This window comes from Spermophilus citellus (genome assembly GCF_964194105.1).
Source record: "Spermophilus citellus genome assembly, chromosome: 3".
In the NCBI taxonomy this organism is placed as follows: Eukaryota; Metazoa; Chordata; class Mammalia; order Rodentia; family Sciuridae; genus Spermophilus; species Spermophilus citellus.
Genome location: NC_138184.1, coordinates 147113407 through 147134121, shown reverse-complemented (window position 1 = coordinate 147134121; position 20715 = coordinate 147113407). Strand labels below are relative to the sequence as shown.

General features: G+C 40.2%; 1 protein-coding gene across 2 annotated transcripts in view; it reads right to left on the bottom strand.

Moving 5' to 3' along the window:
* GSDME (gasdermin E) overlaps nt 1–18736 on the bottom strand; it is a 69962-nt gene extending 51226 nt beyond the window's left edge. Inside the window, exons 1-2 of one of the 2 annotated variants that reach the window (XM_081284646.1) lie at nt 18415–18736; nt 2734–2963 (exon numbers count right to left, since the gene is read on the bottom strand). In XM_081284646.1, coding sequence (XP_081140772.1) covers nt 2734–2944 — 211 coding nt within the window. In that variant the 5' untranslated portion in view covers nt 2945–2963; nt 18415–18736. Of the gene's footprint in view, nt 1–257; nt 427–2733; nt 2964–18414 lie in introns of those variants that run through there. The other variant, XM_081284647.1, reaches the window with a different exon arrangement.
* Between the last annotated feature and the right edge of the window lie 1979 nt (nt 18737–20715).

Here is a 20715-nt window from a genome sequence, read left to right as displayed (position 1 = left end):
TTGCGAAATACAAACACTTTGGGAAATGCTTTGGGAAGCAGGGTGGAGCAGACAGTAATAGTTTAAGATCATATCTTTGCTCTAATATTACTACCTGGAAGACCTTGGGTGAGAACTTTTTTGATACAAGGCCTCACATATTCTAGGCAAATACTCTACCACAGAGCTACATCATCAGCCCTGGAAGACTGGACAACATTCATTTACTTGCATCCCAGATTTTCATATGCAATTTGCAGATAACCAATGATACCTACCTGATGCTGTTGCTAGTTGATGTATAAGAAGGAAGAAATACAACCAGGGCTCCATCTATCTATCTATCGGGTTTAGACTAGAGCAGCATTCTTTTCTTGTAAACAGGACAGTCCTAGGTTCTACAAAGTGCTATACAGACAGAAGTTCTATCTTCAGTACACCGTTCTGGATTCAGGCTTGTTACCACTGTTGGAAACTGTGTCTCCAAAACTAGCTACACAAAGTGGGGACAATCAGGACTTTGTGTACTCTGGGACACCACCCTAGACACACCTCCTGAAAAGATGTCATTTGCCCATACTTCTACATCAATCATCCACTGCTGCTGGTGGAAAAAATGAGGGAACCAGCACGCTGTCATGGAACTGCCAGGAACCAAATCACTGTCCCTTCCACAATCACTCCCCTGATCAACACTCATGCCAGGGCTGTTGGGAGCAGGAAAAAAACACCTAAAGGTGAAGCATCCTAAATCATCTTGGTAGATAGAGTAGGGGACACTTTTCATCACCACTTTAACACCAACATGACAGAATCCAGGATGCGCTCTGACCTCAGATGATGATCATATTCTTTATCTGCACTGACATGACTGGCCTCACCAACTCAATGTGGTTTTCATAATCTTTCAGGACACCACAAAAAGCCATTTTATATCACAAAGCAGAGGAACTCCAATTACTCAGGGGCCCTTGGTCTATTTGGGGAATTTTTTTCTCTCTTGCTCCTGCTTATATCTAGTTATTTCACAATTCAATAGAAATTTTACTAGAAAGCATACAAATCCAAGCTAGGGCATGATGAAAAACTAATATCAATTCATTCTCCCCTTGCTTGGCAGCTCCAATGGGCTGACTAAAGAGAATACTGGCCGGAGTACTTGCCTGGAAGAAAGTTTGGAGACTCTTTTCCCCTTTAATAGATATACAATCACAAAATTAGAGAATTTTAGAGCTGAAAGAGGACTAAGACAAATTCCATCCACTAATTAAGAACTGATGAAGCAAGGCACAGTGTTGCACGCCTAAAATCCCAGAAACTTGGAGGCTGAGACAGGAGGATTGCAAGTTCAAGGTGAATCCTTTCTCAGTAAAAAATAAAACAAAACAAAACTGATCCAGTATTCTAAGAATCCATGCTAAATTGATTACTTAAAAATACCCACAAAAACATAAATAAAATGTTCACTGCAGCCTTCTTTATTAAACACTAAATTGGAAGGGTTTAGCAAATTAGGGTGTATACACACAAAGGAACAATGTGTTTGTTGAAAATATCATTAAAATACTTAAAACTATGGAGAAAACTTACATAAAGTTAAAATTTAAAAATTAAAAAGGAGTGCATAAAAATTAGTATGATTTTAATTCTGTTTTTAAAAAATTAGATGACAAGGCCAGGAACAGTGGTACACTCCTGTTCTCCCAGCTATGGAGGAGGCTGAAGTAAGAGGATTGCTTGATCCCAGCTCAAGGCCAGTCTGGGAAACATAGCAAGAACCCCATCTCTAAAAAAAAAATAAAATAAATATTAAAAAATTAGATGCAGAGAAGAAAAGACTAGACTTCTGTGTTAATGGAGATTAACCAGCAATGATGGAATTTTTGTTGCTCTTTTTCCTTCTTTACCTGTCTATATCTTGTTATATAGTCATCATACGTCACTTTACGATGGGGACAATTTATGGGGAAATGCATCATCAGGCAATTTCATCATCATAAAAACAGCATAGAGTGCACTTATACAAACTGAGGCAGCTAAGATGTCACTAAACGATATGACCATAAGGGACCACCATCTTGTATTCAGTCTGTCACTGACTGAAATGCTGCCCTTGACTATACTATAATATTGTGTCCAATTTTTTGTGCAATCTGTCTGTTGGCAGCCATCAAGCCCCGCCCCCCCCACACTCTTCTTTTTCTGTTGTACATCCAAACAAACTAGTAAGAAAATCCAGTTGCTCCCTTCATTGATGCTAGAGAAAACTACACCACACAAGCTCCAATCAGTACCCCGTCTCCATCCAGTAATCACAATAAAAACTGAACCTGTCTCCTTACCCTTTCTCTGTATCCATTTTTGGCCCAGTCTGACAGTCTGCCTTATGCTCCCTAGAAGGTACTAACCCTTTACACCCCCTTGGATAGGTATGTGGCATCACCAATATCAACGCCAAACAAAATTTTGAGTAGGGACACATTCCACTTATGCTGAGTGCCCACAACATTTATGATGGACATGACTGACTTTTATACCAAAATTGAAATAATATTGTTAAAAGATTAAGCTGTAACTTTTCATGTTGTGCATGCAGAATTTCCTTCATTTTAAGTAAGGATATGTTTTTAAGACAGTAGGCAAAGAAAAATGAGAATTAGTTAGAAGGTATCACCTCATTTCCAGGGAACACATGTCTCAAAGAAGATCCATCTTATGTCTGGGAATAATTGTAGAATACACAAAGAAGCATACCTGGACTCAGAAATTGATCTTCCGTGAGTACATCGCCAAGGGTGACAGATAAAAACTGGTACTTGGGTCTCTGCCAGCACCAGTATCTCTTCTTTTTGGTCACCAGACTTAGAAGTTGTAACTTGTCAGAGTCATTTAAGTTTGATACAGAAATCAGGTTACCGTCAGCATCAACTTCTTTAAGAAAATTCCTTGTTGCTTTGGCAAACATTTTGAGGGTTCCAGATTACCTGAAAAAATAAGGTTATCCTAAAATCAAATGAAGTTATTATTTTGTGTCTTTTTTCCTAAAATTATATTTCTCCCTAATCTCAATCATTCATATGAAATGATATTTTCTCCCAATGAAGCCCTCTAATTTGAGTTCAGTTGATGACAAAGAAATTAAATTGAGATATTGAAAGACAATATGTGAATCAGTCAGGATAGGCTAGGTTATGCTTCTGGAACAAACAATACCCACATCTTAGTGGCTTATAATAATAATTTTTTTTGTTGCTCACAATCCAGGATGGGCTGAGGGTTCTATATATTATAGTCATTGAGATCCAGACCAAAGGAAAAGCCACTACCCTAAACATCATCAGTCATTATTTAACAGAAAGAATTCTGGAAGTTCTCATACCTGTAATTAAATGCTCTGGCCCAACAGGACACATGGCATGTTCACTTATAACTTATCAGAGCTAATTACACAGTTTCATCCAACCATAAGGGTGAAGAAATACAATCCTACCAAGAATCTGGAAGGCAGCTGAGTGTGATGGTACATGCCTTTAATTCCAGTTAACTTGGGAGGCTGATATAGGAGGATCATAACATAAGTTCAAGGCAAGGCTGGGCAATTTAGAGAGACCCTGTCTCAAAATAAAAAATAAAAATAGGTGGGGATGTGGCTCGGTGGTTAACCATCCTAGGTTTCAATCCCCAGTACAAAAAAAAAAAAAAAAATCACCACTTGAGCATTTGAAGATTTTGTCATCTGTGATGGGTAGGGGGTGAGGCATCCTGGAACCAGTCCCTTAGGGATGATTGTGTTCTCTGTAAGGTCAAAAGTGTCCTCTACACTGTGATCCTTCCAATTCAGAAATGAAAATTAAGTTGCTATTACTACTGAACCTAGAAATAATAGCACAGTCACAATTTAGCTGGAGAGAAAAGAAGAGACACACTGGAAGACAGAAAAGAAAAGCACTACATTTAATGGAACAGGTACAATACTATCAACAAACAGTGTTGGAAAAATGGGCTGACCTTCTGGAAAAAAACATCTGATTCCTCTCTTCTACCACATGAGGAAATTCTCAATGGATTAGCAGTTCCTTTGAGGAAAAAATAAAACCATAAAAGTAGTATGAAAAAAAAATACAGAGAGATGTTTGTACAATTGTAGGATAAGTAGGGCCTTTACAAAGATAAAGAGCAGGGGCTAGGGTTGTAGCTCAGTGGTAGAGCGTTTGCCTCAGAAGAGGGAGGCACTGGGTTTGGTCCTCAGCATCACATAAAAGTAAATAAATAAAATATTGTGTCCATCTACAACTAAAAAATATTTAAAAAGAAGAAAGAGGGCAAACTGCGAAAGTGCTAGTAATATTTATAACAAAGTATGAAAGTGCTTATGAAAAAAAAACTTTACAGATCAGGCTTTAAAATATCCCAGTAAAAACAGGGAAAATAAACAATTCACCATTCACAAACTACACAAATCACACACACACACATATACTTCCTTGTATATAATTTTAAAATTACATTTAAAAAACACAAATTGAAACAATATTTAAAAAAAAACCTTACCCATGGTTAAGTTGAAATTTCTAATAGAGAAAGCTATGTTTCATAGGGTTTGCACCCTGCTTCTTGGCCTGGTCACCTGGTCAGACGGTTTCATAGAATTTAAGAGCAGGATCTTAACCATTTTGCTTTGTTCAACATGAATCTCCTCTAGGGCATCAGTTCTTCTTTAAAGTACTTTTACCTGGATTATTATGAAGCAGTTGCTACCTGAACCTATTCTTACATATTAACAGTCAAAAAAATGAACATTTAAGGAAGAAATTCTAAAATATGCAAGGAAGATCTATTTTTTGCAGGGGTGAACCCAGGGGCACTCTACCACTGAGCTACATACATCTCCAGCCCTTTTTATTTTTTATTTTGAGACAGGCTCTCACACAGTTGCCCATGCTGGCCTCAAACTTGTGATCCTCTTGCCTTAGACTCCAGAGTCACTAGGGTTACAGGCATGCATCACTGCACCTGGCTAAGAAAGTTCCTTTCTGAAACAATGAACAACAAAGATGAACCACTAAGTATACTCTGGCTCCCATCTCAATTTCTTCTCTCATAAAGTATACAAGCATCTTGCACTCAGTGGAAGACTCAATTATTTATTTACCATAATCATTTAATGAATCCTTCATTGATTATTTTTGAGTACACACTAAACTCAGGAACTGTGTTTTAAGCATTTAGGATACAGAGATTTTAAAAATAATAATAATAATTTCTCCTTAATGAGCTACTAGTTTGGTGGCCAGAAGAGAAATAGCTAGGTTTTATGTTAGTTATGGGCACAAATAGCTACATGGAATGAAACAAGAAAAAGGCACATAAAGCCAACTGGAGAGAGGTTCCCTGTCACCGCAGTCCTCTTGAAGTTGATGCACCCACGAATCAACTTTTGTAGGCCAAGAAGATTGTCAAGGGAAGGACACCATGATGCTACTGTTGCAGAGGAGCTCAGTTAGAGCAGCAGGGAGTTGCAAGTGGGGAGTGGGGAGCTGGGGAAGAGAGTACAGGAAGATGGTCCATCGGCAAACTGGCGACAGCCCAGAGGACACTGCGTCATGTTGCCATGCTCAGACCCTTTCCTCAGCAGGCCTGGGATGGCTTCTCAAGCTCTGGGGTTGACTCCTGCATTGTAGTGCAGGGCTGCAGAGTGGGGAAGAGCCAGAGGTAAGGCCAAGGAGGCCCCTCAACCAGGGCCTGAAGGCCCATGCCCCCCCCAAAGGGGAGCCAGGGCAGCAGGAGCCACTGGAGGGTATGACTACAGAGCCATGTGATCAGAATGGTCACCTAGAAAGATCTCCTGAAAGCAAAATAAGAAATGCACAGCAAATAGAGATAGTTTGAGTTCTTCTTTACCCATATGTTTCCCTTTAATTTCTTTCTTCTAATTGCTCTGGCTAGAATTTCAAGGATGTTGTTGAATAGAAGTGGTGAAAGAGGACATCCTTGTCTTATACCAGTTTTTAGAGGGAATGCTTTCAACTTTTCTCCATTTATAATTAAGCTGGCCTTGGGTTTAGCATATATGGCTCTTACAATGTTGATGTATGTTCCTACTATCCCTAGTTTTTCTTGTGTTTTGAACATGAAGGTTTGCTATATTTTGTAAAATGCTTTTTCTGCATCTATTGAGATGATCATATGATTCTTGTTTTTAAGTGTATTAATATAATGTATTAAGTTTATTGATTTCCATATGTTGAATCAATCCTGCATCCCTAGGAAGAATCCCACTTGATTGTGGTACACTATCTTTTTGATATGATTTTGTATGCTATTTGCCAGAATTTTAGTGAGATACATCAATGTTTATAGCAGCTCAATTCACAATAGCTAGACTATGGAACCAACCTAAGTGTCCCTCAATAGATAAGTGGATAAAGAAAACATGGTATATTACTCAGCTTTAAAAAAGAGTAAAATTATGGAATTTGCCAGTAAATGGTTGGAGTTGGAGAATATCATGTTAAGCGAAATAAGTCAATCCCACAAAACCAAAGGCCAAATGTTCTAATATGCGGATGCTAATTCACAATAAGGCAACGGGGGTGGGGGGGGGTGGGGGGGGCTCTAGGGAAGAATAGCATTACCTTAGATTAGATAGAGGGAAGTGACAGGAGGGAAGGGGAGGGATGTGGGGATAGGAAAGATAGTAGAATGAAATAGACATTATTACTGTGTGTATATATGTGACTGCATGACCAATATGACTCTGCAACATATACACTCAGAAAAATGAGAAATTATATCTCATCTATGTATGATATATCAAAGGGCATAAATGTATTCTACTGTCATGTATAACAAATGAAAACAAAAAAAATTTAATTTAAAAAAATGCACAGGAGGGAAACATATTTGAAACAAAAAAGAAAACAATAATGCTCTGAACTCTATCAGTGGCCAAAGGACAGAAGTCCGGTTGGATGAAGGGCAATGGTGATATAAAGGAGATCCTGAGAAATGTCCTCCAAGGAGCTCAAGTGTGGGGTGGAAAATAAGAAGCCAGTTACCAGAGAGGAATTAGACAGGAAGCAGACTGATGGGAACAAGAGGACAGTAACTTCGGCCATCGTCCTTGGGAAGGTGCAGAGTTTATTTTTCCAAACACAAGGAGAGAACTTTTAATGAAACAGGGTCTCCCCAATGACCTGTATGAATTTATCCTGCTAGTCCAAGAGAAGAGGCCCAGCGTGGCCTGCCTCAGTTTACCATTGGTGTCAGGATCTCTATTTTTATGGTTTCTATATTCTTTTCTGGGACTGAAAGGGGGCTCAAGCTGAAACTTGCCTTCAGATTGAACAAGTTTCTGTAAAAGCAAAATTAGGCTAGCTGTTAAAAAAACAAAATAACAATCCATCTGTTGTGGATGGCAAAGCCTTGGTAATGATACCAATCCCCCCTAGAGGGATTAGAGGGTGAAAACAAGGGAACTCCTAAATTAATCTTTAATGATTTTTTTTTCTTTATCTAACACCAAACACAGCCAATTGCCTGCTTGTCAGGGTACGCTGCTTTGGGGAGAATTAGTGAAACTGACTATTGCTCAGTAGGTTTTCATTAGAATAAGGTTTATTCAATCATGTGATTCTTAGAAAATAATCTCCTAGTGAAGTTGATGTTGGAGGTTTCTCTTTTGTCGCTAAGCTTGTACACGTGCTACACTTTCATGGTGCAAAACCGTGAACCATGGCCAGGCGTGGTGACACCTGAAACCCCAGAGACTTGGGAGGCTCAGGCAGGTGGATAGTGAAGTCTGAGGCCAGCCTGGGCAACTTAGCAACACCTTGTCTCAAAAAAAAAAAAAAAAAAACAGAGAGCTGAGGATGTAGTTCAGTGGTGTAGTGCCCTGGGTTCAATCCCCAATATTTAAAAAAAAAAAAAAATTCTAGAAAGTAAACTATATGAAAAAAGCTATACACTGAGAAACCTCATTCCTGCCCATGTCCTTGTCTGTTCTACCATTTTACTTCTCTTCTGTTCAGTTATATCACCTTCATGTTTCCTTATACAAATACATGTTAAAAGGAGTCTACACCGTGTTCTGCCCCTTGCTTTTTGTCATGAAACAAAACTTCCTAGAGATCATTCCACATTAGCATCTCTTTACAGATGCCTAGTATTCCCTCCCACTAATTTTTTCATTGTTTATTTAATTTGTCCTATAATGCTCACCACTTGAATTATTTCTAAAATTTTGCTATTTTAAAAATACCACTAAGTACTCCTATATGTACATATTTTTCATGCATGAGCAAGTGTATCTGAAGGGAGGATTCCTAGAGGATAGATTGATAGATCAATGGGTAAATGCATCTGTAATTTTACGGGTTGTCCCATTCCGCAATCTCTCCAATAATGTGTGAAAATATCAGTGTCAGCAATAGTGTGTTATCAAACGTTTGTATCTTTGCCAGTCTAATTGGTGAGAAATGGAATCTCAATATAGATTTAGGTTGTTATTTTAATACAAATGAAATCAAGCATCTTTTGGTTTGTTTAAAGCCTTTTTTATATTTCTTTTTTTTTAACTCTTGATGTCTTTGACTCATTTTCTGTTTCTAGAAACTTTTAATATAATAGACAGATTAACCAAAATATAGGCTAGAGAGGCAGGTTAGTTCAGCCCAGCCAATGCCTGCGGAGCCCAGGCAGGCCCAGGTCAGCCCCGCCATCACCAGCAGAGCCTGCACTGTGTCCAAGCTGCATCTTTGAACACATTGCCCAACACCACCATCCGGACCACCCCACCCAACCTGACACTACATCTGTGAAAGTAGCCACCTCCATCTTGGGACACCATCACCACCATCTTTAGTTCTGGCAACTCCCAGCTTGGAACACCAGCTGGGGAGGAAAGGTATTCGAGCCCTGCAAAGGCACTATAACCCTGAAATGTTAAAAAAAAAAAAAAAAGTAACACTGCAGATCCTCAGTGCTAGAAGGAAGGAAAGACACACAAACAGCATGGAAAAAAAAAAAAAGCAAGGGCAAAAGGCGCCCCAAATGAATCAAAATACTACATTATTAGAATCCATGGCCAGCATAACAGAAGAAATGACAGAGAAGGATTTCAGGATTGTACATAATTTAAAAGTTCTTTTAATTAAAGGATGATATCAGAGAACAAATACAGGCAACAAAAGATCATTTTGATAAAGAGCTACATAAACAAATATAGGAAGCAAAAGATTGCTTCAATAAGGAGATGGAGGTTCTGGAAAAGAAAGACAGAAATCCTTGAAATAAAAGAAACAATAAACCAAATTAAAATCTCAATATAAGGCATCTCGAAAAGAACGTAGATCACACAGTGAAGATGGAAAAAAACCATGAGCAGAACATTTAAGATATATAGGATAGCATAAAAAGACCAAACTTAAAAGAGTTATTGGGATAGAGGAAGGCATAGAGTTCCAAACCAAAGGAATGAACAATCTATTCAATGAAATAATATCAGAAAAATTTTCCAAACATGAAGAATGAATTGGAAAAACAAATACAAGAGGCTTACAGGATGACAAATGAACAAAATCACAACAGATCCACACCAAGGCACAATATAATGAAAATGCCTAGCATACAGAATAAGGAGAGAATTTTAAAAGCCATGAGAGAAAGGAATCAGATTACATTTATGGGGAAACCAATTAGGATATCTGCAGATTTTTCAACCCAGAACCTGAAAGATAGAAGATCCTGGAACAACATATACCAAGCTCTGAAAGAAAATAGATGTCAACCAAGAATCTTATATCCAGCAAAATTAAGCTTTAGATTTGATGATGAAATAAAAACCTTCCATGATAAACAAAAGTTAAAAGAATTTACAGCTAGAAAGCCTGCACTACAGAACATCCTCAGCAAAACATTCCACGAAGAAGAAATGAAAAACAACAATGAAAATCACAGAGGGTGATATTACACTAAAGGAAATACTAATCAAAGGATAAACCAAGTCAGTAAAATACCAAAAATAAACAAGAATGTCTGGAAATACAAATCATTAACCCTGAATGTTAATGGCCTTCACTCACTAATCAAGAGACATAGACTGGCAGTTGAATTAAAAAAGATAAAAAAAAAAAAAGACCCAAGAATATGCTGCCTCTAAAAGACTCATTTCATAGGAAAAGACATCCACAGACTGAAGGTGAGAGGTTGGGAAAAATCATACCACTCACATGGACTGTGGAAACAAGCAGGGGATTCCATCCTCATATCAAATAAAGTAGACTTCAAGCTAAAGTTAATCAAAAGGGATAAAGAAGCACATTTCATACTTATCAAGGGAAACATACATCAACAAGACGTAACAATTATAAATATAGATGCCTCCAAATGATGAAGCATATACTTTCATCAAACAAACTCTTGTCAAGTTCCAGAGTCAAATAGACCACAACACAATAATTCTGGGTGACTCTAACATAACTCTTTCACCACTGGATAGATCTTCCAAACAAAAGCTGAGCAAAGAAACTATAGAACTCAATAAAACAACCAATTACTTGGTCTTAACTAACATATATAGAATATTTCTACCATCAACAAATGAATACACATTCTTTTCATCAGCACATGGATCATTCTCTAAAATAGGCCATATATTACGCCACAAAGCAACTTTTGGTAAATATAAAAAAGTAGAGATACTACCCTGCATTCTATCAGATCATAATGGAATGAAATTAGAAATCAATGATAAAATTTACAAAAAAGCTATCCCAATACCTGGAGACAAAATAATATGCTATTGAATGAACAATGGGTTGCAAAAGACATCAAAGAAGAAATTTTAAAATTCTTAGAGGTAAACGAGAACACTGATGCAATATATCAAAATCTCTGGGAAACTATGAAGGCAGTACTAAGAGGAAAGTTCATTACACAGAGTTTATTCCTTAAAAGAAGAAAAAAAAAACAACAAGTAAATGACCTAATATTATATCTAAAAGCCCTGGAAAAAGAAGAACAAATCAACATCAAAAGCACTAGAAGTCAGGAAATAATTAAAATCAGAGTTGTAATCAATTAAATTGAAACAAAAGAAAAAATTGACAAAACAAAAAGTTTGTTTCTTGAAAAAATAAGTAAAATTGATAAACCTTTCGCCATGCTAATGAAGAGAAGGAGAGTGAAAACTCAAATTACTAACATCCATAATGAAAAAGGAAATATCATGACAGACACTACAGAAATATAGAAGATAATCAGAAATTATTTTGAAAATTTGTATCCCGATAAAATAGAAAATATCAAAGGCACTGATAAATTTATAGAGTCACATGATTTGCCCAAACTGAACCAGGATATGACACATGTATTAAACAGAACAATTTCAAGCTATGAAATAGAAGACATCATCAGAAGCCTACCAACCAAGAAAATCCCAGGACGAGATGGATACACAGCTGAGTTCTACAAGACCTTTAAAGAAGAACTAATACCAGTACTCCTCAAATTATTTCATGAAATAGAAAAAGAGGGAACACTTTCAAACTCATTCTATGAGGCCAATATCACCCTGATTCCAAAACCAGGCAAAGACACATCAAAGAAAGAAAACTTCAGGCCAATATATCTAATGAACATATATGCAAAAATTCTCAATAAAATTCTGGCATACAAAAACATATCAAAAAGATAGTGCACCATGATCAAGTGGGGTTCATCCCAGGGATGAAGATTGATTCATCATACATAAATCAATAAATGCAATTCATCACATCAATAGACTTAAAAGACTCATATGATCATCTCAATAGATGCAGAAAAAGCATTCAATAATATACAGCACCCCTTCATGTTCAAAACACGGAAAAACTAGGGAGAACTGGATACTAGGGATATCTCAACATTGTAAAAGCTATCTATGCTAAGTCCCAGGCCAACACCATTCTAAATAGAGAAAACTGAAAGCATTCCCTCTAAAAATTGGAACAAGATAGAGATGCCCTCTTTCACCACTTCTATTTAACATAGTTCTTGAAACGCTAGCCAGAGCAATTACACAGATGAAAGAAATTAAAGCGATAGGGATAGGAAAAGAAGAACTCAAATTAGTACTATTTGCCAATGATATGATTCTATACATAGAAGGCCCAAAAAATTCCAACAGAAAACTTCTAGAACTATTGAATAAATTCAGCAAGGTAGCAAGCAGGATATAAAATCAACACCCATAAATCAAAGGCATTTCTGTATATCAGTGACAAATCCTCTGAAAGAGAAACAAGGAAAACTACCCCATTTACAATAGAAAAATAAAATACTTGAGAATCAACCTAACAAAAGATGTGCAAGACCTCCACAAAGAAAACTACAGAACACTAAAGAAAGAAATTAAAGAAGACCTTAGACGATGAAAAGATCTCCCTTGTTCTTAGAGAGGCAGATTGTCAATATTGTCAAAATGACCATACCATCAAAAGCATTATACAGATTTAATGCCATTCCAATCAAAATCCCAATGACATTCCTCATAGAATTAGAAAAAGCATTCATGAAATTCATCTGGAAAAATAAGAGACCCAGAATAGCTAAAGAAATCCTTAGCAAGAAGAGTGAAGCAGGTGGCATCACTATACCAGACCTTAAACTATACTACAGAGCAATAGTAACAAAAATGGCATGGTATTGGTACCAAAATAGACTTGTAGGGGCTGGGGATGTGGCTCAAGCAGTAGCGCGCTCGCCTGGCATGCGTGCGGCCCGGGTTCGATCCTCAGCACCACATACCAACAAAGATGTTGTGTCCGCCGAGAACTAATAAATAAATAAATAAATAAATAATAGACTTGTAGACCAATGGTACAGAATAGAGGACACAGAGACAAACCCACATATTAGACAAAGGCACCAAAAACATATATTGGAGAAAACAAATGGTGCTTGGAAAACTGGAAATACAAAATGAAATTAAACACCTATCCTTCACCATGCTCAAAACTCAACTCAAAGTGGATCAAGGACCCAGGAATTAAACCAGAGACCCTGCACCTAATAGAAGAAAAAGTAGGCCCAAATCTCTATCATGTGGGATCAGGCCCTCACTTCCTTAATAAGACTCCTATAGCTCAAGAATGAAAATCAAGAATCAATAAATGGGATGGAAACTAAAAAGCTTCTTCTCAGCAAAAGAAACAGTGAGCTGAATAGAGAGCCTACATCTTGGGAGCAAATTTTTACCATGTGCACATCAGATAGAACACTAATCTCTAGGATATGTAAAGAACTCAAAAATCTTAACACCAAAAAAACAAATAATCCAATCAATAAATGGGCCAAGGACCTGAACAGACACTTCTCTGAAGATGATATACAATCAATCAACAAATATATGAAAAAATGTTCAACATCTCTAACAATTAGAGAAATGCAAATCAAAACTACTCTAAGATTTCATCTCACTCCAGTCAGAATAGCAGCTATTAAGAATACAAACAACAAGAAGTGTTGGTGAGGATGTGGAGAGAAAGGCACACTCATACATTGCTGGTAGGACTGCAAATTGGTGCATTCGACATGGAAAGCAGTATGGAGATTCCTTGGAAAACTGGGAATGGAACCACCATTTGACCTAGCTATCCCGCTCCTCAATTATACCCAAAGGACTTAAAAACAGCATACTACAGGGAAACAGCCATATCAATGTTTATAGCAGCACAATTCACAATAGCTAAATTGTGGATCCAACCTAGATACCCTTCAGTAGATGAAAAGATAAAGAAAATGTGATATATATACACAATGGAATATTACTCAGCATTAAAAGAGAATAAAATTATGGCATTTGCAGGTAAATGAATGGCATTGGAGAATTTAATGCTAAGTGGAATAAGCCAATCCCAAAAAACGAAATGCCGAAAGTTTTCTCTGATACAAGGATGCTGATTTATAATGGGGATAGAGTGGGCAGCATGGGATGAATAGATGAACTTTAGATAGGGCAAAGGGAAGGGAGAGGAAGAGAGGGGGCATGGGGGTAGAAAAGACAGTGGAATGAGTTGGACATCATTACCCTAAGTACATATATAAAAACACGAATGGTGTGACTCTACTTTGTGTTCAACCAGAGACATAAAAAATTGTGCTCTATTTGTGTAATATGAATTGAATTGTATTCTGCTGTCATATATAACTAATAAGAATAAATAAAATTTAAAAATTTAAGAAAATATATAAGCTAGAAATTAACAGTCTGCCATGTAGCACTAGGAGGCAATACAGTGCTACTGTCATTTTCAAATATTTTGGGCAACTGGTCTACCCAAGGAAGATAAAATACATGCTCAGGTTCAAATGAGTGAAGGATCTAGAACCCACATTGCCAGCCGAACATGGTGGTACACATCTATATAATCACAGCAGCTTGGGAGGCTGAGGCAGGAGGACCACAGGTTCAAGCCAGCCTCAGGAACTTAGCAAGGCCCTAAGCAAATTAGAGACTCTGTCTCTAAATAAAATATAAAAGAGGACTATGGATGCGGCTCAGTGGTTGAAATCTCAACTAACCAGAAGTCAGATTTGGATTGAAATTTCCAATGTTGCAATTTGGAAGTAGATGGAAATGGCCTCAGGGAAGATGGAGCTCATGTAGTTTATGCCTAAAAAAAAAGTGTTAGAACCTGAGCTCACCTGGAGCCTTAAGATGTTAGCAAAATCTATTCATCTGCCTCTCTGGTTTCACAGCTCAAAGCAGATTATAACCCAGAGAGCCAAAGTAAATATGGTAAGGACATCATAGAGTCAGACTCCTGGACAAGAGACCTGGAGAGAAGAGACCAAGTAAGTAAGATCACAGAAAGCAAAATGCACAGCCAACTGGGGCCACTGGCTTGTGGGAACAAGGCATCTTAAAAGTAGTCTCTAAAGTCATGACTGCAGGAGAAGACACTACAACCAGTCAAGACTGATAGAATCATAGACATAACCTATAAATTGCAAGAGACTTGACTCTTTCTCACATCCCCTGCAGGATTCTTCCGAGAGCTGCTCTGGGCCTCTGCTAGACCAGTTCCAGGGGAGAAACCTCAACATCAAATACACTAGATAAAGCCAAGCCGGGCAAGCATTTGTTGAGTTCCTCCTTCGTGCTAGGCATTGGGCTTAATGCATTGTATATGTTTCCTCATTTCCTTTCACAAAGCCTAGGAGGTAGGAACAGTTCCCATTTTACAGATGTGGAAACTCAAGTTCAAAGACACTATATAACTTCCCAACATCATGAGAAGTAGAGAAGCATCACTGACATCAGGGAGCTGGTGTGGGGCTTTCAGCCAGGCACTGGTATGCCAAGGAGCTGGCTTGGCATTCTCCTGCTGAACATGAGCCATGTCTCAGGGCATCAACATTAGGCAAAACCACTCTGTGATCATGAATCAAGACAAAAACAAGACCACCCCGTAATCACATCTGGCCACAGACCAAACACGAATATTGTCCAAACCACAAAAATGACCAAATACCACCTCCCACTCAGTCCTGGTTAATGAGCAACTGCTGCTTCTTGACCAACCCTAGCAGTTCCTCTTTATGAGCTTCTCTCCTTCTAGACAAGATTTAGGAAGATAATAATCATAGAATTTCTTATACATCCTGACAGCATCTGACCCAGAGCAAAGCCCCATTTCCTTAAACCCTTCCTCCCAAATCACCTGCTACATACCCAGGTCTTCCTTGCTGCAAGGTACAACAAACCCAACATATCCAACTCCCGGTCTTCAGCTGGAGGGCCTCGGATGTCACCTAGAGAATGAGTGCTGGGCCACAGTCCCACCCAGGTCTGTGGGAGTTCAGAACCCGTGCCCTGGACTGCCTTGCTTTGCTGTCCTCTGTTCAATTCTTTCTTTTAAAATTTGGACTATATATGACTCACTTTGGAAAGTCAGAAAAAGAGTTTGAAAGAGTAAACTTCAGTTGTGATGGAACCAAAAATCACTGCAGTGGAACTCACACTATTTCCCCACTGTCTGGGGAAATGAGACATGGCTGAACTTGTGTGCTTGTCTCATTGTTAACAACTTCAACACATTTTGAATTATTTTTAGTTTTCTAAATAACAAAGTGAAATTGAGTCTGCTAAATTAAAACAGAGGTGTTAAATTGTTATAACTTCTGGCGTCTACAGTCCAGTACCTGAGTGCATTTTTTAAATGAAAAGACAAATTAAAGATACTCTATCATCTCTTCTGAAAATAATAATCAGTATGTGAAACAAAGACATACTGGTCGCAAGACAGGCATAAGATTAAACAAGGAGAAGGGGTGAGACAGCAAAGGTTTTTGGGAAGTAGAATGGATAACAGAAGATGAGGCCTGATTAGGAATAGAGAGGAGGGCTGGGGGTGTAGCTAGGTGGAAGAATGCTTGCCTAGCATGCAGGAGATCCTTGGTTCCATTCCCAGCACCACAAAAAAATTAACCAAATAATTTTTTTTTTTTTTTAAATAGAGCAGGGTGCGGTGACACCTGTAATCCCAGCAGCTCTGGAGGCTGATGCAGGAGGATCACAAATTCAAAGCCAGCCTCAGCAATTTAGCCAGGCCCTAAGCAACCCTGTCTCCAAATAAAAAATAAAAAAGGGCTAGGGATGTGGCTCAGTGGTTAAGTGCCCCTGAGTTCAATTTGTGGTACCAAATAAATAAATAAAAATAAAAAGAGAAATCAAGAGGAAATCCTCTGAGCACCTGGAGAGTTCAAAAAGAATGAAAAGAGTCAGGCATGGTGACACACACCTGTAATCCCAGTGGCTCATGACTGGGGAGGATTGCAGATTCAAGGCCAGCCTCAGAAATCTGGTGAGGCCCTAAACAATTTATCAAGACCCTGTTTCAAAATTTAAAAATTTTTAAAAAGGACTGGGATGTGGCTCAGTGTTTGAGTGCCCCTGAGTTCAAACTCTGGTGCCAAAAAAAAAAAAAAAAAAATGCAGTTGTGAAAATGTAAAGCTTGTCACTGTTAGTGGTGATTCATGCCTGTAACCCCGTTTACTCTGGAGGCAAGTTCAAGGCCAGCCTGGGCAATTCAGCAAGACCCTGTGGAAGGAAGGAAGGAAGGAAGGAAGGAAGGAAGGAAGGAAGGAAGGGAGGGAGGGAGGGAGGAAAGAAGGGGAGGGCAGGCGGGCTGAATGAGGAAAGGAAAGAAAGAAAGGCATCTTTAGGGACCCAAGGAGATTTCTTAATCTAACTAGTAGTCTGGGTTCAACTTCTCCGTTTTCCTTTTATGTATGTATGAATGTATGCACACTATTATTGCAGTACAGGAGACTGAACTCAGGTGTGCTCTACCACTAACTTATATCCTCAGCTCTTTTCGTTTTTTATTTTGAGACAAGTTCTCACCTAGTTGTCCAGGTTGAACTCCAACTTGTGGGGGCCTCCTGCCTCAGCCTCCCAAGTAGCTGGGATTACCAGTTTGTGACACACACATCGGGCTCCTGACAGTTTTCCTTTCTGACAGATTGTTGGTAGTGGATTTTGAAGATTATTAATTTTATTCTACATTTACTGGGCAGCATCTCACACCTCACAGCACTTTTTTCATTCCACTCTAACTCAGCCTCTAGCCTGTTGGTCTGTCTGACTGCCTCTTGAGGGCATGGACCTCGAGACATCCATCCCTCTCACTGTCCCATTTGGACCCAGTGGTGGGACCAATGTTGGTTCGGCCTACAGCAAAATGTGTAAGAAGTGCACTCTAGCCTTTCTCTCTTAGGTGCAGACGGGAAGCGACCCCCCAGAAAGGGTCCAGAGTCGTCCAGCTAAGGCCAAATGAAGCACCAAGGCAACTGTTCTGTCATCTGGTCCTTCTGGGAACGTCAAGGAGGGTAGGGGGTGGGATCTGGCCTCTACCTGAAACGCAGGCCCTTTAGAATCCGGGCCAAAGAGGTGGGGCCAAAGAAACTGAATCCCTTGTCTGCTCGGGGGCTTGGTCCCCACCCCATCTCCATGCATACACGCCCCCATGCTGGGGAAGCCTGGGCAACACTCAGGGAAGACACCTGAAGACAAGGAATGAAGAGGGGTCAGGGTGGTGAAGGGATGCGGGGGGAGAAAGAAGGTGCCAGCTGCCCTAGCAACACCCACGAAGGGAGAGGCGCGGGCAAGAGGAAGAGGGGATGAGAAAGGGCTGGTGGGTGCGAGTCGGGGAGAGGGCGATGTGATGGGATGGAGTCTGGGGCCAGGAATAGGGAAGATGGGGCGCGACAGGCCAGCCAGGGGGTTCATCTGCCTAGAGAGGGAGGGAGGGAGGGAGGGAGGGAGAAGAGGGGTGTCCGGGAGAGATCGCGCCTCGCGGCCTCGACTCGCGTCTGCAGCGGACACCTGGGTAGATTAAAAAAAAAGGAGCCGCAACGGAGTCCTCAGCTCGCGCCCGCCGCACACTTACCGCGCGCCACCGCTCGGTCCCCCGCCGCCGCGCGCTCCCGCCCGCGCCCGCAGTAAGAGGAGCCCGGCGCGCGCCGACCAGCAGCGACGTTCTAGGAGCCAAGAGGGAGGGCCCGCGGGGACCTTTGCTCGGTCCCCGCCCCTTGGAGTCGCGGGACCCGCAGGGAAGCCGCGGAAGGAGCGTGCCCCGACACTGGCAGAGGGGCGCGGCCTGGCCCGCAGCGACGCAGAGGCGAGCAAGCCCGGCCACGGTTCTGGGCTCCGGGGACGCCCGAGACTGAGCAGGCCCAGCCAGAACTGGTTCCCTTCCTTCGCGAGGCACCCGAAGCCGGGTCTCCTGGGCCTCGACTTTGGCCGAGGCACTGGGAGAAAGAGAGCTCGGTGGCCTGCTGCCAAAGAGACCTCACCACCGGGTTGCAATCCACAATAGGATGTGAATTACAACTGTGGCTTCACAGTTCCACCAGAAAAGTCCCGGGCCACCCTGGCCCGCGGGAACCCCTATTGTTTGTGCCTGGGAGCGTCGGGCTTTGTGATGTGACTGGGTTAGCAGTAAACTAGACTCCAAGTTCCTTGAGGGCAAAACCAAACCTCACTCACATACTAGGTACTCGGTAAATCCTGAAGGAGGGAATTTGAGCACAGCTGTAATAATTGTTTGCTGCTTAACTGAGTTGAAAAATTATAACCTTTGAGTCAGCGTTCATAAATCATGTTCTCTTGTGCATTAAATAAGAGAAAATCGTATTTCTGCACTCAGAAAACTTTGAGACTTTGTGGCTGCCTTCAAGCAGGGAGAAAGTGGAAGGCAGGGCTATGTCTTGTGCCCCTCTCCACATTGCTGTTACCCACCTGTGAAGCCTTCTCTGGCTATGGACATTGAAAAGTGCTCCTCTCCACCACCCCCCCACCCCACACACACACACACCCCAGCAGGAACACTTCTAGTTCCTCCTCTGCTTTGTTTCTGCTTTGCACTTATAACCATCAGCTAGGCTGGGTTTATAATTCTTATTTCATATATTCTTCTTCTTCTTCTCTAAAGTGTCAGCTCCATCAGAGATTTTTGTCTGTTTACTATACCCAGTTCTAAACTTAGAATTTTATTTGCATAGTATATATTTAGTAAATAGTTGTTGAATTAAGGAATGAATCTTCTTGTTTCTCCAGCTACATTGTGGGATCATATGCATCTATGCAATGGTAGGCATACAATTACTGCTTGCTGGATGAATGAATAAATGGAATAAATAGAAATAATTGTGGACCCTCGGGGTTCCCTCCCTTGCCAATGTAATTAGGTATTGAAAGACAGAGGAAGCACTATCCCAGACTGGTCAAGAGACTTCATGGATGTTATCAGTTTTCTGTCTTAATAGAATCATGTAGTGTTACTAAGGTTTGATTGTGTCCCCCAAAGTATACGTGTTGGAAGTTTAATACTCAGTGTACAATGTTGAGAGATAGGAACATTAAGAGGTGATTACGTCATGAGGGCTGTGCCCTCCTGAATGGATTGATGTCATTATCAAAGTAAATGAGTTATCATGGGAATCAGGTTTTTTGTTTCTTTGTTTTTTTGTTGTTGTTGTTGTTTTGGTACTGGGGCTTGAACCCAAGGGCACTTTATCGCTGAGCTACATCCCCAATCCTTTTTTATTTTTTATTTTTTATTTTGAGACCAGTCTCACTAAATTGCTGAGACAATCCTCCTGCCTTAGCCTCCCAAATCACTGAGATTACAGGTGTGGTCTCCTCCTCTTCCTTCCCCTCTTCTCTTCTGTTTTCAGTTTTCTTCCTCCTCCTGTCTCCCTGCCTTCCTCCCCACTTCCCTTTCGTCCCACCTTCAATCTTCCTGACATGGGATGATGATGCAGCAAGAAGACCCTACTCAGCACTACTTGACCTTGGACTCCTCAGCCTCCAGAACTGTAAGAAATAAATCTCAGCTCTTTATAAATTGCTGGGTCTCAGGAATTCTGTTCTAGCAGCACACAATAAACTCAGACAAGCGATGACTCTAGCTTGTTCTCAGAGCTTATTGCCTCCTAACCTAGGGCATTAACCTTAAGAACATCCTCATGAACAGCATGTTCATGCAGTTCCCACCACTGCATGGTTGCCATCTAGCTAGTTCTCTATCTAGCTAGGTTGCCATTTGTAATTGGGGCTGCTTGAGCTTTTTGGTGCAATGATTACTTAGTGACTTAAAATTCATTCACTCTTTTTGTCCTATCCAATGCCTTTAAATTAAATACCTGGGGAAGATAGTAATAGTATTAGCAGCTAAAATGCATGTGGC